Genomic DNA, 17646 nt, shown 5'->3' with positions numbered 1-17646 from the left:
GACAAAGATTCCTATGAACACTCACCCACTCAATCCTTTAATGACAGTTAGGTAAGTTTCAAAGTAATGGAAGAGAAGTCCAGTGCAGGCTTGATGTTAAATTCTTTATATAAAAAGGATCATGCAAACATGGACAATGTACAAAGTAAGACATTTCGGCCATGGTATGCAGCCTAAGACATGCAACAATTTAATGTGAATAGATCTTTTACATGGAGAAGGGGAGGAATAGAGGAAGGATTCCCAGACAAGTAACCGGTAACACCTGATCCAGACTCTTAACCTTCCACTTGCCCATACGAGAAATGTTAAGAAACTAGTCACTTTGTACATTGTCCATGTCTGCATGATAGTTAAAGAATTTAGCATCGAGCCTGCCCTGGACTTCTCTTCCATTACTTCGGATTTTACAGAGGGATTGGCGTTATCCCTGCCGAGTTACAGAGGAGGCAATGAGATGAGATGATTACCACTTGTATGTGTGTTAAGTAAGTTTGTATGTGGTATTGCAGCTTAGTTCCATTAAAATTAACAGAACAGAGTTGTAAGAAGAAAGCAGCTCTGTTTTTCTAATCCTGAAATCCCATAAAATATTCTGTAAAGCTACTCCTTCAGGTACCCTATCTGAGGGCATGATATTGGGGGGGGGGGGGAGGGGGGTGCTGAACTTAGGAAAATATATTTCAGTATTTTAATGTAAAAAGTTTTTTAAATGCCTTCAGAGTCCACCCACAAAGGGTGATAGCATAGTTTGTAAAAGTCAGTACATAAGGGCAGCTGTTCATCAAGTACAGGGGGCTCCAAATGGCTGTTTATACCTATGCATTGTTGTGGAAGAGTTTATAGAAATAACTGAATGGTTATACCTTAATTGTAAAAAGAAATGCAATACTGGATGATACAATTTGGACAGAAACCAAGAAAACTAGCCAATTTCCCATGGACATACAGACACAGATGGAAATACTCACCTGAAAAGGCAGGTCAATAGCACTGTTCCCAATCTGATTGACGTTTGGCAGAGACCCTCCATAGTACTGCCCGCGGTTCTGTCCCAACTGCAAATATTGGGTCTTCTGTAGCTGTAACTAAAAGTGACATTCATCACTTGAAAGTGCAGTGAGCATTTAAATCAAATGCTATTTCACACGACTGAATTCTATCCTACAGGATAACAATCTTTGCGTATTTAACATATGAGATCCAATTTAGATATATTTTCATATCTCTACTAATCTTTAATAAAAAAAAAAAAAAAAAGATGTAGTGCACATTATATTGTATATTGTTTATATTTTATATGGTTAATGTATTTCCTAGAATTATTTAGAATTCTAAACCTAATAGTGTACAGTACATTAACATCCTTAGGTGTGCTTGGGAAAGGAGCACTATAGTGTTGCCTGAGCCTGGCTCGGCCAGCCCTCCGAGTGGGGAGAAGCCACTTGTCTGCAGCAGCCTCTGGCAATGTGTTTCATCAGCACAAGATGACTGAAAGTAAAAGAAATGAAGATGAATCTTGTGCATAGATCAGAAGGGACAACCTTTGGTTAACCCCAATACATTTCCTGATTTAAGGACTAAATCACTGTACAGCGACTGAAGAATTGAGCCCTTAATAAAGAAAAGGGCACAGCAATGACAGGCAAAGCATTGTAAGAAATTAATAACTAAACAAGGTGCTGCCTGGAGAATTCTAACTGTTCTCACAGTGGAAAAAAATACATAGGGGGAGATTTGTCAAAACCTGTGCAGGGGAGTGGTACAGTTGCCTATAGTAACCAGATTGCTTTTGTTTTTCAGAGGCCTTTTTAACATGAAAGAAGCAATCCGATTGGTAGCTATGGCATCTGCACCATTCTTCTACACAGGTTGTGATAAATCCCCCTCAGTGCTTGGCACACTCCGGCCTCCTGTCAATACATCCGAAATGCCCTCTAAGCTCAGAGAAACGTACTGGGCTCATTGGGGACTTCCTTCAGCAATCACTCTCTGAAGTACTGAGCAGTGGGGACAGGCATCAGGTGAGCACATTTTAAACACAATTAAAACATACAAAAGATCATTCTCTGGACATTCCATTAAAATAAACTTTGATCAATATAGTTTGCCAAAAAAAAAAAAGAAAGAACCAAAAACAGTTGAGCGTCACGATTCAAGAAAGTCAAGAAAATGTAATTAAATGCATATAAAGTAACATTTTACAAAAATCTTAAATCTACGATATCTAGCATTTAACCCTCAAGAACAAATGTACAGTCATAAAATGCTTACTGCAACTAGAATATAGAAGGGCTGCCAGTAACGATTATTTTTATAATGCATTAATTGGCGGAATATTGTTTCGATTAATCGACTAAATCAGATAAAAATAACCATAGTGGAGAAGAAGATAAATTATCTTCTTCTCCACTATGGTCATTTTTATCTGATTAAAAGTTAGATTAGGGAGGGAGTTAATGGGGGAAGGGATCGTACTGAAGGTCTTCTGTGTGTTGAGAGTTTGTGGGGTTGGCTAGGTGCTGAGATATGTGGAGGCTCAGACGAGTAGCTTTTTATATTTAAAAATGTATAAATTTTAAACATAATTTTCTTTTTTTTCCCTTGTAAGGACTATACCCCCCATCCCTGTTTTTTTTTTACCTGTGGCCAGATAGGAGGGGCAGCACATTCCCTAGTTGTCCATCCTACGTGCCCCCAGCAGCCTATTTAGTGAAGAGGCGCCAGCACACAATCTTCCTGCATTTTCTTTTGGCAAGATGCACAGCGGGCGTCTGGTCTTATATTTTTCTGGACTTCGGCTGAAGAATCCCATTAAGTCAAATGGGCTTGATTTCTACCAAATTTGTGCAGAATTCACACGGTAACTGGACAAACTTTGACAGTTCTATTAAATAAAGTCTATCTTTTACTAAGTTGCAGAATCATGCGGAACATTTCACACAAATTCTGCAAATGATAAAAAAAAAAAAAAAAACTGCGTAGTTAGGATGCAGAATTCTCGCAGATATGCAGATTTTATGCCTTGTAAACGCGGCCTTAGGGGGAGGAACTCACTTAAAACTTGGGAGCATCAGGAAGATTATTACAGTATTACTAACATATATCCCCAAATACAGCCATTGGAGGACATAGAACTTTTCTTAATGTAGTCACTCTATTCCCATTATAGTAATAACCTATGTGCCTTCCTACAGTATTACACAATGCCAGCAGTATCAGAAAATCAATACTATGTCACATTGGGGGGGGGGGGGGGGGGGGGGAATTATCAAAGGATTTAGACTGGTTTTTCCCATCTAAAATTGTCACACAGAAAGTCGCAATCTAAATACGATTTTTTTGTTTTTCTTGGATTTTTAGTACATTATGCATTCTAGGCTATTAGATGGAAAAATGCATTGGTGCTGAATTTATCAATTGCGACTTTTCAGGGAAAATTTGCATCGGGCAAAGATACACTGAAATGTCAGACCATACTGGAGCAGGTTTAAATACAGTCTAAACCGTAGATCCCTAAGTCCGTGCGCAGAATTTATAAAGAGCCGTGAGGCTTTAGATAAATTAAGTGCACAATAGACCGGCCTATCCCTCTGTAGATTGGTCTATATTGATGCAGGAAATAGACAACTTTGATAAATCCCCCCATTGTGTCTGGTCTGCTAATAAAATGGTTAAGAAGAATTTGTCCAGCACTTGTTCCTTAAAGCAAGATTTACAGTATATTCACACTACAGATTTTCTGCGCGGTGTTCTGCTGCACTAATCTAGCATTGGTGTGAACGAGTTTGTTGCCGACGCATTTCACACTACAGAATTTCATTAGTGAAAAATGTTCATTCTTTTGGCGGAATTATGTGTGAACTGCATTGCCATCAATGGTAAAGGTTCAGGTCTGCACAGTCCTAGCATTGAAGAATTTCAAACTAAATCTCCAATACAGAATATCTCTGGACAGCGATTCCATAGTGATCATACCCTTACAGTTAAAAAAATAAAAAATAAAAAAATAAAATTGCTCGCAAAGCAGAAAGTAAAAAATATATGCAATTAAAACCCCTACCCAGACCCTTACTCATGACATTTGTTAAACATTACTTTAATCCCCTGTCTAGCTATACAGCAGCCTGGAAGAGGGGGCCTGGGTACTACCCTTTTTGAGCTGCAGCAGGGTGCCCTGTTCAGTTTGGCTCCTTCCTCTTTCATCTCCAGTAGGTACCAATAGGTGCGTTTTAAAATTCTAACTTGTTGGTACCGGGTGCCGACTCTAACCCGGTGCAAACGCCCACATATGGGGTATTTCTGTACTCTGAAGAAATTGAGTTATAGAATTTGGGGGTCTTTTTCTCCTTTAACCTCTTGTGAAAATGAAAAGTATAAGGCAACACCAGCATGTTAGTGTAAAAATGTAAACATTTTTTACACTAACATGCTGGTGTAGCCCCCAACTTTACCATTTCATAAAGGGTAAAAAGAGAAAAATCCCCCCAAAATTTGTAGTGCAATGTCTCCCGAGTATGGAAATACCCTTATATGTGGCACTAAACTGTTGCCTGGAAATATGACAGGGCTCTGAAGTGAGAGCGCCATGCACATTTGAGGTCTAAATGAAGAATTTGCAATAGGGGTGGACCCGGATACAAAGATGGGGCTTGTCTCCACCAAAACCCTACAGCAGTGTTTCCCAAACAGAGTGCCTCCAGCTGTTGCAAGACTCCCACCCTGCCAGGACAGTCAATGCTGTATGAGACGTTTTCCATTTTTATTAGGGGGGAGGGGTGGACGTGTAAGGGGGTGTATATGTAGTGTTTTACTCTTTATTTTGTGTTAGCGTAGTGTAGTGTTTTTAGGGTACATTCACATGGTTGGGTTCACAGTGAGCTTTCCGCTGGGAGTTTGAGCTGCGGCGGAAAATTTGCCACAGCTCAAACTTGTAGAAGGAAACCCACTGTAAACCCGCCTGTGTGAATTTACCCTGTACATTCACATGGGAGGGGGCGCCCCAAACCTTCAACTGTGGCAAAACTACAACTCCCAGAATGCACTGCTGTCGGCACACTGATGGGGAACCACTGAGTTAAGAAACAGACTCTAGCTCAGTGATTCCAACCCGTGTGCCTCTAGCTGTTGCAAAACTACAACTCCCAGCATGTACGGTCTTTCAGTGCATTCTGGGAGTTGTAATTTTGCAACAGCTTGAGGCACATTGGTTGGAATCACTGAGTTAGGAAACCGACCCTAGCTCAGTTTCCCAACTAGTGTGCCTACAGCTGTTGCAAAACTACAATTCCCAGCATGGCCAGACAGTCAGGGATGCTGGGCGTGTAGTTCTGCAATATCTGGCCCTTCAGACGTTGCAGAACTATAACTCCCAGCATGCCTGGACAGTCTGGGCATGCTAGGAGCTGTAGTTATGCAACAACTGGGGAAGAACAGTTTGTAGACCGCTAAGTAGTGGTCTCCAAACTGTAGCCATCCTGATGTTGCAAAAATACAACTCCAAGCATGCCCAGACTGTCCAGGCATGCTGGGAGTTGTAGTTCGGCAACATCTGAAAGACTACAGTTTAGAGACCACTACACAGTAGTCTCCAAACTGTGGAGATCCAGATGTTGCAAAACTATAACTCCCAGCATGCCCAGACAGCCTTTGGATGTCTGGGCATGCTGGGAGTTGTAGTTTTACAGCTTTTAGAAGGCCACAGTGAAGATTACTTACTGCGATCTTCACTAAAGCCATCACCACCGCCGCACTTTCCGGCCGCCGCTCCAATGATGACGCCGCCATTCCGGGTAAGTCGGCCATGCTACCCCCCGCTCTGCCCGGATTTTGATCGGCGGGAAGAGCCGGGGAAATAAACTCTAACCCCTCCCGCCATAGGTGGTTGTTCTGAACGACCAATGGAAGGGGATAGGAGGAGGTGGCAACACTGCCACCTCGCTCCTATCCTTTAGGATGGTCTCTGACAGCTCCGATCACTCTTATATTCCAGGCGATCGGGTCACCAGTGACCCCATTGGCCCGGATCGGCTCAAGTCGCCTGTCTGAATTGAAATAACCTTATTTATCCACAATTTTGAAAGGGTGCCAATAATTTTGCCCAGACCATTTTTTTTACCTTGGCGTGACATTATGTCCAATTTGTTTTTTTCCTTCTTTTTTGGTTTAGTTCCAATACACACAAAGGGAATAAACATGTGTATAGAAAAACATGTGTTATTGCAATCTTTTTCTGTGAGAAATACTTTGTTTTCTTGAAAAATTTCAGGGGTGCCAATAATTACAGCCATGACTGTATACTGCTTTTACAGAACTTTTAAAGGGGTATTGATTTCTTTTTCAAGTTACAATTACATACAGATACCAAAACAAATTGGTAAATTTCTTCTATTTAAAAAAAATTAAAATAAAATAAAGTCTTCCAGTACTTAGCTGCTGTAGACTCTGAACAAGGTCATGTAATCTTTCCAGTCACTAAGCTCTCTGTTGCCACCTCTGTCCGTATCAGGAACTGTCCAGAGTAGGAGCAAATCCCCATAGGAAACCTCTCCTGCTCTCAACAATCCCTGGCACAGAGAGGGGGCTATATAAAACCTCAAGTAGTATAATTACGTGGGGCACTGTGACAAGTTCAGAGAAGCTGGTGCCTGAATGACTACTTGCAACCAATTTGCATATAGAATAGTCTTATCAGCACATTAATACATGGCACTGCTGACATGTGCCCTCTCCTGGCCGATGGCCCTCCCCTGTGCCCTCTCCTGGCCGATGGCCCTCCCCTGTGCCCTCTCCTGGCCGATGGCCCTTCCTGAGTGATAGCCCACCCTCACTTACTAGACTTTGTGCAAGCCTGTGCTTCAGCTTGGACAAAGCCATGATTTTATAAGCCACAAGGTATATTAGAAAGGTTAATGTTTTGCCAAGATGTACAACATATAAAAAGTTTTGGTATCTGACAGTGCTCATTTAAATGTGCTGACCAGAGTCAGATAGTGACTCCGGTCGTCTAATATCTGCTTAGTATCCGGTTTTATGGCTGGACTGAAAACCGTAGCATACGCCAAAAGTCGCATACAGGGCAAAAATGAGCCAACCGGAGTCACTATGGCGCATTTAAATAAATGAGATTCGGCACAGATTCGGCTGAGATATGGGAGTATCCAGTTTAAAAATTTCTCAGCCGGATCCAGTAGCCAAATCTCGGAAACATGGTGTGAATGCACACTTACACTCGATACCTGACTACAACTGCCAGCAGCAGCAGTTAGTGTGATGCCGGCAGTTTAACCCTCTACATGCCACAATCAATGATCACAGCATGCAGAGGATAAAATGACAGGTACTCTAAGATGCAATTGTGGGGTGACGATAGGTGCCGAATGAAGGCACCTGTCTCATGTACACTCTACAGGCAGATTGTACTAGCAGAGCACCGGTATCACGTACTTATGCAATGCAAGATCATTGCATTTATCATTGTAAGCAATCTAAGGATGGCTTTTAAAAGTTTTAAAAGTGTATGTGTGTGTATATATATTTATTATAATAAAAATTAAAGTTACTCCCCTATGTGGTATCATTGGCATGTGGTGAATTAGAGTGACTGCTACTATAAGCAGTTGGGACTCACCGCTATTGAGAACATTAGTGGTCATGCAGAAGTCTGACGTTAGCCTTTTAGGTACCGTGATCAATGCTCATCACAGCAAAGAAGAACTCCAGACAAAATTTTTCTATCACATATGATAGGGGATAAGAAGCTGATGGCAGAGGGTCTGACCGCTGGGACCCAATGCAATCTCCGTGACAGGTCCTCGGCTCTCAGTCAGGAATATATATATATATATATATATATATATATATATATATATATATATAAATAAAGTTTTGGGGGTCAAAATAGGGTATACCTATTTAAAGGTGTACTTTGGCAAGAAAAGAAAAAAATCCCAATCAATAGGTTCAGATTGAATGCAAAAAAAAAAAAACCTTACCTTCTGTGGCTCACTGAAGGTAAACCTTACCTTCCGGAATCACTGTCCCAGGCTCTGGTGTCCAACACGGCACAGTGCGGCTCAACAAATTGCTGGTCGCAGATGTGTCCCAACTTAGCCAGTGGTTGGGCACCAGAACCAGGAAGAGGATGACACCGGGGGCCTGAACAGTGACAACAGGCGAAAGGCAAGTAAAGGTTCATTTTTGTAATGCATTTGGTCTCTGCATATTGATTAGAGAAAAAAAAAAAAAAAAAAAGATTTTTCACCGGAGAACCCTATTAAAGCATAATAAAATGTGTTTCTTTTTTTATTTCCCCCACAAATAATATTTTTATTGTGCCATATAATTCATGGTAAAATGTGAGTTACAAGAAAAACAAAACAAAAAAAGCCCTCATATGGCTTTGTGGAAGGTAACATAAAAAAATTAAAATAAAAAGTTAGAAATAAATGAGAAACTGTCAGCCTGTTCACCCACACTAAACCCAATAACCTGGGTTATAGTGTGGGCGAACATGAGTCCAATGTGAGGTCACTTACTTAAATATCTGCAGTAGGTCTTGAGATATGTCCCCCAGAAGATCCTCTGCTAAATTCAGGGAATTTGCGCACAGGAGGCAGGGCTCTGCCAACACAATTTACATATCCATTGTCTGTGACTCCCACTTGGATGTGGAGTCACAGACAATAAATAAGTCAATTTAATGGGTGGAGCCAAGCCTCCTGGGCGCCTCCTGAAATGTTGCAGAATTCGGTTTGTTTCCCCAAATTGAAAAAGTCCCGCAAAAGAAACAGCTCCGGCCGGAGCCAAGATAAACTGGCAACAGACTGTTTTGTGGTATCCCGCCTCCTCTGGCCTTATGTTGCAAAGATTTTAGTTTTAAAAAACAAAATCTGCATAAAAACAATAGGGCACCGAAGAAAAACAGACAACATATATATATATATATATATATATATATATATTTAAAAAAAAAAAAAAAAGCAATTAAGTCTATTATGATAAACCATCAAGAAGGCAATATAGTTAATTTCGGTCATTCAGGCCGAGAGCCCCAAGCGCATCAGTGCGCAGTGAAAGGTAGTAAATTCTCATTATCATCATGATGACTTCTCATATGCTCGATCACTCGTGTGGCACCTATGCCTGTAGAGATTGTGTTCTCAATCTTGTGAGCTAACAGTGCTTGGTGAAACCAATACAAAAAAGGGAATTATTGCCTACCGTTAATTTGGTTTCCACTAATCCTTCATGACGGCACCAAAATGGAGGTTGATTTTCCCATCACTGTTGGGACAGGAAATAGAGAGGGTTATAAAGGGCCCCTCCCCAACACACCCCAGTGCTTTTCAAATTACTACCAGGATGTGAGACATAACGAATCCAACACCAACAAAATAGGGTGGGAGTTACGGTAGCGCTGTTATGAAGGATTAGTGGAAACCGAATTAACGGTAGGAAATAATTCCCTTTTTCTACTGCATCCCTCTTTATGACGGCACCAAAATGGAGCCATACCAGATAAGTAGCTCTAGGGAGGGACCATGGCCTGCAGGACCTTGCGTCCAAAGAGCAGTCCTTATCGGCCAATACGCCCAACCTGTAATGATGGATAAATGTATGGTGACTTAGCGGGTAAGGGAAGAAAATGACCCATGCATCAGGCGCTGTTCAGATTTCCAATAGAAATGAGATCCAGATCCAGTGTAGCATTAAAGTATCATGAGGCACTACGTTTATTTGGCACACCAATGACGCATTTCGGAGGTGGCACCCTCCTTCCTCAGATTGGCTCCTTCCTCATGCCAATCTGAGGAAGGTGGGTGCCACCTCCGAAACGCGTCATTGGTGTGCCAAATAAACGTAGTGCCTCATGATACTTTAATGCTACACTTGGATCTGGATCTCATTTATATTGGAAACCCGAACAGCACCTGATGCATGGGTCATTTTCTTCCCTTACCCACTATACTCAACAGGACTGGACACTCCATCCCTGTGACCCTTCAGGCTTTGCAGTTCACCTCCATCCCAACTACTACCATTTTACCTCGATTCAGGGGTGATAAGTGCAGTTTTATTTCAGTAAGGTGAGCCGCCATCCGCAAGGCTGGTGCAATCCATCCACTCCTTCAGTCCCACCCCATTGTCTTGGGTAATACACGAGGCGCGGTCCCTCTCTTTTTTGTCTTTTTCTAATAGGTGTATAGAGACTTGACTACGTCGCCACCCTGCAGATCCGATCAGGAGAGGAGTCTGCTTTTTCGGCCCATGATGAAGAAATTGCTCTTGTAGAGTATGCTTTAACTGAAATAGGAAAATCTTTCCCTTCTGATTTATAAACTTCTAAAAAGCTTCTATAAGCAGATTTAAGCAGCTTCCATTAAATAAAATAAAATTTCAGTAACAGAGACAGGCTCAGAGGGGCTTTTGGTTAAACCTGATAGAACAACATTGAGATCCCAGCTAGGTGTTGAAGGTCTGGACCTGGGTTTGATGACACTGGCCCCCTTAAAAAAATATGTTTAACTAGTTTATCCTCAGCTAGAGATAACCCTAGAAAATTAGATAGCGCTGTTACCTGCACCTTAATAGTGCTACAACTAAGACCCTTTTGTAGACCTTCCTGCAAGAACTCTAAGATAAGAGGAATGTAAAGATGGTCTATATCAAAGGGTCTATCCTTCAACCAGAAATTTAAATTTATGCCAGGTTCTAGCGTACACAGAAACTCCCTGACTGAATTGTGGAGATGACAGGATCTGAAAGCCCCTTTTCTTTCAGGATCCACTGCTCAGGATCCAACACTCAGGATCCCTGCCACGAGGCGGAGTCTGCCTACTTCTGGAAACAATAGGGGAACCTGGGGTAGAAGATCTGGTCTGACCGGAAGCGGGAGAGAAGGGGCAATAGCTAGGGTCTCTAACAGACGGAGCCAGTTCCACTTGGACCAGGCCGGAGCTACTAGTATCACTTTCCATTTCTTTATCTTCCTCAGGCCAGTTGGAATAAAAATAAAAAAGGGGGGGGGGGCATAAGCCAGGTTCCCTAAACTGTGCCTCACTGGGAAACTGCTCCCTAACTGGTACTGCATGCGTCTGTAGTTAACGTCATTACAGGGGAGTGGGACCAACTGCTCCTACGGCGAGATTCCTCCTGTACTGCCACCAATCCAGAGATCTCTTGGTGACCAAGGAGATAGGAATCACATTAGGGACGACTGACTTTTGTCCCAATGGGAGAGGAGATTCACCTGCAAGGGTCTGGAGTGAGCTTGACTCCAGGCAACTGCCTGTACACAGAAAGTCATGAGGCCTAGGATCCTCATGCATTCCCAAATAGAAGCCAGAGATCTCTTCTGGGCAACAAATCTAGAGAGCTTCCAAGGAAAACTTTGCAGGTGCAGGGATCTAGACTTGACTTTTCCCGATTTACCTGCCACCCCCGAACTTTTGCTGAGCCTTGACCTAAAAATTGTTGGGGAGGGGTAGAAGACTAAAAAGAAAATAATATTTTTAACCCCTGTTGGAAGCAGGGACGGAGTTAATTTTGGGATTCAGAATAAAATTATTCCCTTTATTCCCCTAGAGGCAATTCCAGAGCCCCGACTTCCCTTTCCCTGCAGAATCTGTGTGGGCAATTGTTGCCAGAACACAAAGCTTACACCAATCTGTGCAGCTCACTGGTTTCTAAAATTGAGCAAAATTTACCAAGTCCCCTGCACCTGTTTGGTAAATTTGGAGCACATGTGCAAATACACCAAGTTAAGGGTGCATACACACCACATTTTTGCAATACAGTTCCCATGTCAGCTTTTTGATTTAAAACGTATCAAAACGTTTGTACAAATTTCAACCTGTATATGGTTAAAAACCGTATACGGTTTGAAAAATTATGTCCGGTTGCATCTGTTTTTTTTTTTAAGAAAAAAAATTATACATTTTTAACTTTTCATTCCATTTTGAATAAAGTTGCACTTCTTTGATTGAGAAAAAAAAACTGTGCAAAGTCAAAAACCGTATGGTGAAAACCGGATGGAACCGTACGCACATATGGTGTGTATATGGAACATATGGAACTGTACAGTTCCCATTGACTCCCATGTTAAAAAAAAATGTATACGGTTTAATACGGTTTTTCACCCGGACAAATAAAAACATGGAAGACTACGGTTTTGGGTACAGGTAAATAAAACAGAAAACCGTATAGGTTGCAAAACGGACTTAACCGGAAGATGCGTTTGACATACGGTTTACAATGTTAAGTCTATGCATACGGTTTTCTATACGGTTCCGTACGGTTTTTAACTTTAAACCGTATACAGGATCTGTATAGCAAAAACGTGGTGTGCATGCACCCTAAGGCTAAGTTTCTACTTGTTTTTTCATCCTGTGTTTTTTGGGTTGAAAAAAACGCATGAAAAAAATGCCTGAAAAAACGCCATTGCAATTTCCTGCGCCTGGTGTTTTTTTCTGACGCTTTTTCATTTGTGTGGAAACTGCACCTTGGCCATTTTTTTGGGGGTACCGAAAATTTGTTGGGTACATTATTTAGGTAGTACTACTACTCCCAGCATGGAACAGACTGTTCCATGATGGGAGTAGTAGTACCTGTACTAATAGACATATCGTGACACCCAATGCGATCGTACATAATATAGCAGAGATGTGGAGCGGCTCTATACAGCGCTCTAGTCTCTGCACTATACTCCGGCCAGTGATGTGAATAGAACATCACTCATTCATATTTTCTGCCCAGTGTGGGGATTGGCCGGATGGTTGCAGCCAATCACCGCTCTCTGAGGGAAATATGAGTGAGTGGCCGGCATATAGTGCAGAGATGCGAGCGCAGGAGAAAGGACGATCACAGCAGGTGTCAGTAGTGATACCGCTGTGATCTATTCTTACATGCAGGTACTCCTACTCCCAACATGGAGCACACTGCTCTATGCTGGGAGCTGTAGTATCTGCATTAATAAACAGATCACAGCAAGTGTAACTTCTGACACCCGCTGCGATCTGTCTAATAATGCAGGTACTGCAGCTCCCAGCATGGAGTGTGCTCCATGTTGGGAGCAGTAGTACCTGCAGTTAAGAAAAGATCACAGCGGATGTCACTCCTGACACCCGCTGTGATCCTCCTGTATAATGTATAGATGCGGCCGGCCGGTCTTCTATGGTCCCCTGCACTGCCGTGTGTGTGTATTATATATATATATATATATATATATATATACACACACACACACACACACACACACACACACATATTCCTGTTTCCCACAGAGAGCTGTGATTGGCTGGAACCATCTAGCCAATCACAGCACTCTGCGGGAAATACGAATAGGTGTATATATACGGCAGTGCAGGGGACCATAGAAGAACGGGCAGCCGGCCGCATCTATACATTATACAGGAGGATCGCAACGGGCGATCTGTCTTAGTACAGGTACTACTACTCCCATCATGGAACAGTATGTTCCATGCTGGGAGTAGTAGTACTAACAAAAAAATATATATAAAGAAAAAAAGTGAAACACACACACTACATTTTTATTATTGTCGGCTATAATTTTAGGTCCCCACCCACATAAATTGATCTCCGTTTTAAAAATTAATCAAAATTTTGTTATAAAAAAGATACATTTCGTTCAATACAATATTTTCCTTCACTACTGTATCTTTTTTATTTATTTATTTTTTAATTGTACCCTACGAAATTTTATTAAAAAAGGTATCTCCGTGACATTTTTGGATCGCTAAAGTCCAAACAAGAATAAAAACCGCATGCAAAAACCCCAAAGTTAAAACCCACATATTGTTTTTCTTGGCGTTTTTTTCACTCCCATAGACTTCAATGGGAGAAAAACGCCACAATTTTGACAAAAAAATTAATAAAAAATAAAAAGCCAGTGGCTCAACATGCTGCGATTTTGGAAAACCGCCAAAGGAGCTGAAAATACGCCAAAAGCAGAAAAAAACCGCCAAAGTGAAAAACGCCAAGTGGAATAAGAATTTTGTGATTTCTCATTGATTTATAGCCAACATCTGGCCGCAGCATTTTTTGGGCCGAAAAAAAAGTCATGTTTTAGCCAGAATTGGCGTTTTCTTGGCGTTTAAACAAAATTAAAAAATTTAATTAAAAAAAAAAAGTAGAAACTTAGCAAACTTAGCCTAACAGGGGTAAAATATTTACTACCTCACACCAACAATGATAAAAGTGCCCCATTGATGCCAAATTCAAAAGGGAAAAGGATTCTAATATTAGAAATCTGATCCTTGGGGTACCCTTCTACATTTGTCCCCATGTGGCGCAAGTGAATATTGCTCTTGCTACAGATGTTAGCTTAAATGGAGATAACTTGTCTCCTATAACCTCAAAGTAACCCTTCTGACCTATGGTCCATAGGGCCCTTTAAGTAGGGAAGACATCTTTAAGGGTCTATTCACACGTATAGTATTCTGCGTAGATTTGATGCGCAGATTTGATGTGCAGGATTTCAAGTTATTCAGTTTACATTGAAATCTGCATCAGAAAATCCTGCGCATCAAATATGCGCAGAATACTGTACGTGTGAATAGACCCTAAAGGAAAGATGTACATTTTCATCTTAATTCACCGCTTATCAGTAGGTTATCCCAAAAACACAGGGAGAAGATGAAAACTTCTTGCAGATGTTGTCCATGGTGGGATCTGCCCAGAATCCCAGAACTACAAGACAGTGTTAAGCACTGAGCCACTGTGCTGACATTTCATCTTGAATTGAGCGGGATTGAACCTCCTCCTCAATATCCATAGTATTACGGACTGTGGACAAAAGGGAGTCTATTTTATCTGAGTCCGAATAGTACCATAACCATTCTGGGTCAGCGTCCTCCGTTCCCTTCTCCCAATACTAACTGAGGATACACCAGCAGCAACAGGGATGTCGTCATAATCAGAAGAGGACTCTAGGGCTATGTTCACACAACAAAATTCTGAGAAAATTCAACTTGGAAATGCTGCTACATAAAGTTACCATGGAGGAGAATTCACACAGCAAATTTTCAGCTGCAGAAAGTCTGCATTCCAGATTCTGCAAAAAACATTGAACCAATTCTATAGATTTTGCAGAACTCCTCAGCAGAGTCCACTGAAGTCAATGAATTATGGATGAAATCTGTTTGTAAACACAGCCCAAGGAGATTTTAGGTCCCAGCACTAGGGCCTGATTGATAAAGGAGCGTTTCCAGCCAGAGGAGCAAATCTCCTCCTTAATCAAGGTCTAATGTCTTGCATCCTAGCAGACTTCTCATTACTATGGCCCACACAGGGGTTACTTATTTAGCACCTATACTTGCTAAGCAGAGGAATACAGCACATTGCACAACTGTTGGCTCCCTCGTATCTCCTTTCTCCCTCCTTAGAGGCTCCTTGAACCCTTACAAAAAAAGGGACAGCGAGACCCCAGAAATACACAGTGGCAAGAAGGGGAATAGGTAGAAAACCACCGTACTCAGTTTTAGACGTCTGCAGGGTTGGCATTGTCTGAGCGCATGTTGAGGCAAGCAAACCGCAGTGGCATTTCACATGTGAGCAAGGCCTACCGTTACAGGCCAGCTTAGGACGCAGAAGCCTTAAGAGACGCGCAGCCGCTCAGCCACCTGCAGAGCCCCCCCCCCCCCCCCCAAGCAGCCGTGCTGGTTTGGGGACGACAGATTCGCAGGACAGGTGACCCCCAGGGTTAGGGTACTAGCCTGGGGGGGAATCTTGACCGGAGGAAGAAGACCAACAGGGGCCGCACTTTTCCGCGCATCCCTCTCATCCCTATCCCTGTAGGGACAGGAAAAACACTGGGGTGTGTTTAGAGAGGGGCCCTTTTTAAGCCTCTCTATTTCCTGTCCCAACAGTGATGGGAGGAGCAGCCTCCATTTTGGTGCAGTCATGAAGAGGGATGCAGTGGAAAAGTATTTACAGCATATATTGGTCCTTATTTACTAAGAATGGAGTGTAGGTTTCTTTGTGGGTTTTAATTTCCTACAATTAATTTTCAATGGTATTTACTAAGGTTTCCCTCCAATTTTTTTTTTTTTTTACACATGATCTGTCTGGTTTTCCTCAGCTGAAATCTGCCACATTTTCTGTGGAAACCTTAGTAAATATCTTGTTTTTTTTTTTAATGAAAATGTGGGGAACACTCCCCTTTTCGGTGACCACACCCCTTTCCAGACAGCCACCCCCCTTTGTCGGGTTTTCTTAGCAAAATGGAGAGTTTGTCTGGGTTTTTCCAATTCTGGTGCAAATTCAGGCGCAGAATCTGGCGCACAGCCCGACATTAAATGTCGGGTTTGCAATAGTAAATGAGGGCCATTGTGTAGTCGGAATGACAGCAAATAAACTGTTTTACTTGCACTATATGGCCACCAGTTACAATGTGGACAATTTTCGCTTTAGTAGTTACCTACTAGTTCATTACTAGACAGCCAGGTCTCTGATCTTTTTTTCTTTCTGTAGACCTGAGAACACAAATGTTTTTCAGATTTTTACACCTCCTAAAAGTTTTTGGTTATGTTTACGGAACAGATTGTAATAAAGCATCAGTATGTGCACTTGCCTGAGTAAGCAAGAAAAAAGCTTTAAAAGGAGAAAATCATCCTCTTCACCCAAACCCAATACACCAGGTTATAGTGTGAATAATAAAAAACAGTTTGTATAATATATATATATATAATATATATATATATATATAATTAATATAAATGTATATGTTGTTCACAGCAAGTGTAGTCAAGAAGGGTATATTCTGAAAAAGGATGTATGCAAGCAAAGGGTTTAAAAGGACACGACCACCGATTTATACCTCCCCTTCAGCAAATGTTTGGGTCTGAGAAAGAATAAGGGAGGGTTCACACTAGAGCTGGGCGCTATGACGAAAAGCGTTTATCACATTATTTTTGTAAGTTATGGCGGTTCCACGGTATTTAAGGATATTTCCCCCCCCCCCCCCCCCATCATGTGACCAGTGGGCGTTGCTACTCTACCCACCCCCCCCCCCCCCAGCGCCTGGGCGCTGCTTCTCTAAGCCGGCCGGCTTCTTACATGACAGTGCGCTCAGCCTATCAGGCGGGACATAGCTGCGGCCGGTGATAGAATCGTCACAGAGCTGTCCGCCTATCTCCAGTGGTTACCGGAGCAACAGGGGAACGTAGGAAGGTAAGTTAAAGTTTATTTTGTTTATTTTTGCAGCCCGGGCACAAGGAATATGTAGTACACTACAGAGTTCCAGCGCTGGCGGTCCGCAACTCACAGGAGGACTAGGAGAGCGGCGCTTGTGGGCGACATATGATTAGTTCCCCGATGTGGGGGACAGCGCAGTGCTGGGCTGAAAATTCATTGGGGGGGGGGGGGGGGGGGGGAGAAGAGAGAAGCAGAACAGCGCCCGCAGGTCACATATGATTAGCGGAACAGCCGCTGAGGCTGATAATTCATTCATTCGAGAGGGGGGGAGGGGCCCAACCGGTGTTGCAGTATGGGGAAAAATTCATATCTTAAAGGAAAAAAAAAAATTTGTATTCGGTAAGAACCGGTATACCGCCCAGCACTAGTTCACAGCAACGATTTTGCTATACGGTTTCGGCATGCAGTTTCATAAAAAAAAAAAAAAAGACG

The 17646-nt window shown here is 42.2% G+C and overlaps 1 protein-coding gene across 5 annotated transcripts in view; it reads right to left on the bottom strand.

The window, feature by feature from the left end:
- Positions 1-17646, bottom strand: part of CRTC1 (CREB regulated transcription coactivator 1) — a 205479-nt gene that overhangs the window by 164885 nt on the left and 22948 nt on the right. For 4 of the 5 annotated variants that reach the window (XM_056574780.1, XM_056574751.1, XM_056574761.1 and 1 more), the window contains exon 2: positions 972-1088. The exons of the other annotated variant lie outside the window; for it this stretch is intronic. In XM_056574780.1, the coding sequence (XP_056430755.1) occupies positions 972-1088 (117 nt within the window). The remainder of the gene's footprint in view (positions 1-971; positions 1089-17646) is intronic. 5 annotated transcript variants of the gene reach the window in all.

The sequence above is a fragment of the Hyla sarda genome, chromosome 1, assembly GCF_029499605.1.
Source record: "Hyla sarda isolate aHylSar1 chromosome 1, aHylSar1.hap1, whole genome shotgun sequence".
Classification (NCBI taxonomy): Eukaryota; Metazoa; Chordata; class Amphibia; order Anura; family Hylidae; genus Hyla; species Hyla sarda.
Note: the sequence above shows the minus strand (reverse complement) of the source record. Positions and strands in the feature narration are given on the sequence as shown.